General features: G+C 36.3%; 2 protein-coding genes across 2 annotated transcripts in view; both read left to right on the top strand.

The window, feature by feature from the left end:
* The window catches only part of LOC141287644 (izumo sperm-egg fusion protein 1), a 7,207-nt gene extending 6,822 nt beyond the window's left edge, over window positions 1-385 (top strand). The window contains exon 9 of the mRNA XM_073819795.1: window positions 319-385. Coding sequence (XP_073675896.1) covers window positions 319-385 — 67 coding nt within the window. The remainder of the gene's footprint in view (window positions 1-318) is intronic.
* dusp2 (dual specificity phosphatase 2) lies at window positions 169-3,759 on the top strand. Its single transcript, XM_073819219.1, has 4 exons — window positions 169-824; window positions 1,970-2,100; window positions 2,221-2,440; window positions 2,536-3,759. The coding sequence occupies exons 1-4, from the start codon at window positions 431-433 to the stop codon at window positions 2,787-2,789; spliced, it is 999 nt and encodes a 332-aa protein (XP_073675320.1). The 5' UTR covers window positions 169-430; the 3' UTR covers window positions 2,790-3,759.
* Window positions 3,760-4,846: the final 1,087 nt, after the last annotated feature.

Below are 4,846 nucleotides of genomic sequence, written 5' to 3'. Positions count from 1 at the left end.
AGCCATATATGGAATGTCGGTTTAAGTCAACAGGCCATATATGGCGCTTCCGTGGGTGACGTCCGTTCCTTATGTGGAAAACGAAGGCGTGGCTGTGGCGGAGGAGACTCGATACAAATACTGTTTCCAACCCCGCCTGTACTGTAGAATCACATCTGCTGACAAATAAAGGACTTCAAACTAATACAGAGAATTGACATTTAAAGGCAAAATTATTCGATGTTAATTTTTAAGTAATAATACTGTGAAAACACACCAGGCCTATACGGAACAAATAACATTGTTTTGTATCATCAATTTTTGTATTGTTGTTTATAGTTATTCATTTCTAGTGGACAAACAAATCCGTTCCCATTTAGTGAACGCGCTTTTGTTGATGCTGTGAAGAACATCCGTTTCTCCTCACGGTTGTTGTTTATCTGGAGAGGTCATGGGTATTGGCGAGCCTCTCGAGATCTCAGGTAGTGAGTTGGTTCATATTTTGCGGACTCCCTCTGAGCTCTTCGCGTCTGGGGGATGCATCGTGTTGGACTGTCGGCCGTTCCTCGCCTTCTCCAGAGCTCACATCCTCGAGTCTCGCAATGTCAACTGGAATTCAATGCTGAGACGGAGATCCAAGAGCTCCGTCGTGTGTCTGGAATGGCTGGTGGCCGATAAGTCGCTCCTGGCCCAGCTGAGGAACGGGGACTTTTCTCCGGTGGTGGTCCTGGATGACAACAGTCGGTCCGTCAGAGATCTGAAGAGCGAGAGTCTGGCCAGTCTCCTCATCAGTGCCCTTCAGGCAGAGGTCCAGTCTGACTCGACGCACATTTGCTTTTTACAAGGTAAACTTCATGAAACTATAAATGTTATTATTGTTTTTGGGGGGAATACTTAAATGTCAGGTTCTAAACTGCTATATTTTTTATTTCTTTACACTGTAAAATACGGTAATTTAAAACCGAACAGATTTAATATAACTCCGAATGGCTACAGTATCTTAGACCAACGAAAATAATTATATTCAACAACATTCATAGATAAAAGAGCGCCTGAAAGTCACATTTCTCTTCTTGTAGTAGCCTATTTATTTGAAAATGTATTCACTGTAATGGTTTGGCTGGCAAACTACAAACTACATTCATGTGGTGCATCTGATGTGATTAGGAATAATATGATTTAAAATGACTCAGACTGACTATAATATCTTATTACCTTATAACCAACTAAAGAAATTTGATTTTCTAGTTCTATATTTATATTATATGTTGGAAAATGTATCATATTTGTTAAGAGCTTTGTATTATTCACTGTAAAAATATTTTGTCGGGTAACAAAAATGTGTGTCATATAGTAACTGAATCAGCTGATTTTATTCAAGTCAAAAATCATTACAAATATGTATAAAATATTATAAAGAAGAACTTTACACTATTTTACAATGTAGCTATTATATGTATGACAAAACCAGTCATAAGGGTCCATTTTTTAAAATTGAGATTTATACATCATGAATAAATAAACTTTCCATTGGTGTATGGTTTGTTAGGATAGGACGATATTTGGGAGAGATGGAACTATTTGAAGATCTGGAATCTGAGGGTGCAAAAAACTTTAAATACTGAGAAAATCACTTTTAAAGTTGTCTAAATGAAGTTCTTAGCAATGCATATTACTAATGAAAAATAAAGCTCTGGAATTTGTACAGAAGTAAATGTACAAAATATCTTCATAAAACATTATCTTTACTTAATATCCTAATGATTTTTGGCATAAAAGTAAAATCAATTTTGACCAATACAATGTATCGTTGGCTATTGCTACAAAATTTAGACTAGTTTAAGACTAGTTTTGTGGTCCAAGGTCACATATAATTTTGCACTTTAGAGGCTTGTTACAAATTTCTCAAGATGTTTGCTTGCTCTATGTGTCAAATCCTGTAAAAAATGAACAGAATTAACAACAAAATGTTTTCTATGATCATTTCTAGGTGGATTCGAAGGATTCTTCGCACTTTATCCAGAGCTCTGCTTTAAACCTCCGGTCATGTGCTCAAATTATCCTGCTCTCGGTGATTCAGAGCCCATTGTTTCTGGAAGAAAGACTCCTCTTTATGACCAGGTTAGCTATTAGAAATCTCTAAATCATAATGAAATGTTCTAAATACATTTTCATCACAATGTCTTTTGAATACACTTATTGATTTTCATATCTTGATTTTTTATCTTCTGTTATTTCTAGGGTGGTCCAGTTGAAATCCTTCCCTTTTTGTTTCTGGGCAGTGCGCATCACTCATCCAGACGGGAGACTTTGGAGCGATGTGGGATCACGGCTGTACTCAATGTGTCCTCTTCTTGTCCGAACCTGTTTGAGGAAGAACTTCAGTACAAAACTTTGAAGGTGGAGGACAGTCTGGCCGCAGACATTCGCATCCTCTTTCCAGAAGCCATCCACTTCATTGGTAAGCCCTATTGATGTCGAAAAACAACATTTCTGAATCCTTGAGAAATATAATAATGATCTAAAAGCTAATGTTTACCTTCATTGCATCCGCAGAATCAATAAAAGAGAGTGGTGGTCGAGTACTAGTCCACTGTCAAGCAGGAATCTCCCGGTCAGCCACCATCTGCCTCGCATACCTCATTCACGCTCGACGGGTCAGTCTGGACGAGGCCTTTGACTTCGTAAAGCGCCGCAGACAAGTCATCTCACCCAATTTAGCCTTCATGGGACAACTTCTTCAGTTTGAGACAGACGTTTTGTGCCCCTATCCTGTTCTAGACAGAGAAAACAGTGGCACTGCGTTTTAAACATATTTTAAACTGACTCTACTAACAGGCCACAGCTTTGACTTCAAAGACTGTGACAGATCTCCAAAGGTGCTTTTAGGAAGTTAGTTCGATGTTACCTATGGGTGTACAAACGAGAGCCATGAGACTCTTAATAGAGACCAAATGAGGCGTCTCGGCCTTTAAACTACACCGTGGCATTACTCAACTTGTTTGGGTCGTGTTGTAGAAGGCATCGACTGACTACCTGTTCTTGATTGTTTATGGCAATACAAACTATACATAGACAAATGCCTTTCTGTGTTTCCGAACAACAACGGCATCGTTGACACACTGCTACACCCAATAGCCCTCATGGAAAATGTAATAATCACATGTCAGTGTGACATTGTACTACTGTGATCTTGAAACATTGACCCAAAATAACTTGTAATGAGATACTGGTGAAACAGACAAACTATATATCCCCAAAAAAGGTTAATATAGCCTACTAAAGCATTTGTTTTCATTTTGGCTTTAACGTTAATATACGTTTAGGATGTATGTGTGCAGATCATCACAGCGTGAAGTTGTGTTGCATCAGTCAGTGTTCCATTTGACTGCTGTGACTGATGCTGTGACCATATATGGCTGTGATGTGTGGTTAGTCTTCTGTCTGCTAAATGTCAAGTTTTTCCATGAAGTTACTGTCTAATTGTCAGTCTCAGACAAGTTTTAAAGGGCAAAGACCTGACAAACTGTGATCATGGGTCATTTTATAAAGAAGTTTAGCTGTGCTGCGATAGATAACGGGCACTAAATCCATTTTGTAATTTATTCAAAATTTTTTTTATGAAGTGTTATTTTATTTCCTTTCTTTTTGTGAATATTTATTTATATATTTTCATTGGAACAATGCACTTTGCACTTGAGTTGTTTTGATAATACGATTTTGTAAGCTATGTGGTTCACTTATTTCAGTATGTAAATAAATACAAAATGCAAAAGTGAATGAAGTTGTTTTTTTATTATGTTTTCAATTATTACCCACTGGCAACTTATGGTTTGTAGACCACCCTCCATGTGAAATATTAGAGTAAAGTTCAAGTAATGAGATATTATTATCTCGTATGTGAGAAATACAGCCACAATTCGCAAGTATTAGAGACTCTTATGCTCCCCAAGGCCGCATTTATTTGTGACCATGAACCACAAAACCAGTCATAAGGGTACATTTCTTTAAAATGAGATCTATACATCATTTGAAAGATGAATAAATAAGCTTTCCATTGATGTGTGGTTTGTTAGGATAGGACAAAATCAGAAAATCTGGAATCTGAGGGTGCAAAAAAAAATCTAAATATTGAGAAAATCACATTTAAAGTTGTCCCAATTAAGTTCTTAGCAACGCATATTACTAATCCAAATGTAAGTTTTAATATATTTAAGCAGGGGTGTTGCTAGACCCTTTTTACTAGGGCACGTGCCCCAGTAAAAATATACTGTGCCCCAGTAAAATCTCAAATTTGAGTTATAATTTACGTTGATAAATACAATCCCAAAATAAAGACATTAAACCTCATGTAACAACTGAATTAACGAGTAATGGGGGCCAGTGCCCCAGTAGAGCTTTAGGTCTAGCAACTCCACTGTATTTAAGGTAGGAAATTTACAAAATATCTTCATGAAACATCTTTACGCAATATCCTACAGATCTTTTGCTACTTATGCCTGGTTTTGTGGTCCAGGGTCACATTTGATCAGAAATATTCTGAAATTTTATAATTGAAAGTAACTTTTTGCTATTTTAATATATTTTACATTTTATTACTTTTTTTCTGTAATGCAAAGCTGAATTTTCACAAGCCATTACTCCACTTAACCTGTCTAATAACGATTTGCTGTTCAATAAACATTTCTTCTTATTATCAATGTTAAAAACAGTCGTGCTAATTAATATATTAGTGAAAATATGATAAAAATCTATTTAGAAGACTAGAAAATTAAATTACAAGCATTTACTTGAATAGTCTACCATCTTGATCAATTTCGAGTTCTTGCTATAACATTTTAGGTTCTACAAAAAGTAAATAAATACA

The sequence above is a fragment of the Garra rufa genome, chromosome 15 (assembly GCF_049309525.1).
Source record: "Garra rufa chromosome 15, GarRuf1.0, whole genome shotgun sequence".
Taxonomy (NCBI): domain Eukaryota; kingdom Metazoa; phylum Chordata; class Actinopteri; order Cypriniformes; family Cyprinidae; genus Garra; species Garra rufa.
This window is presented reverse-complemented; position numbering and strand designations above follow the sequence as displayed.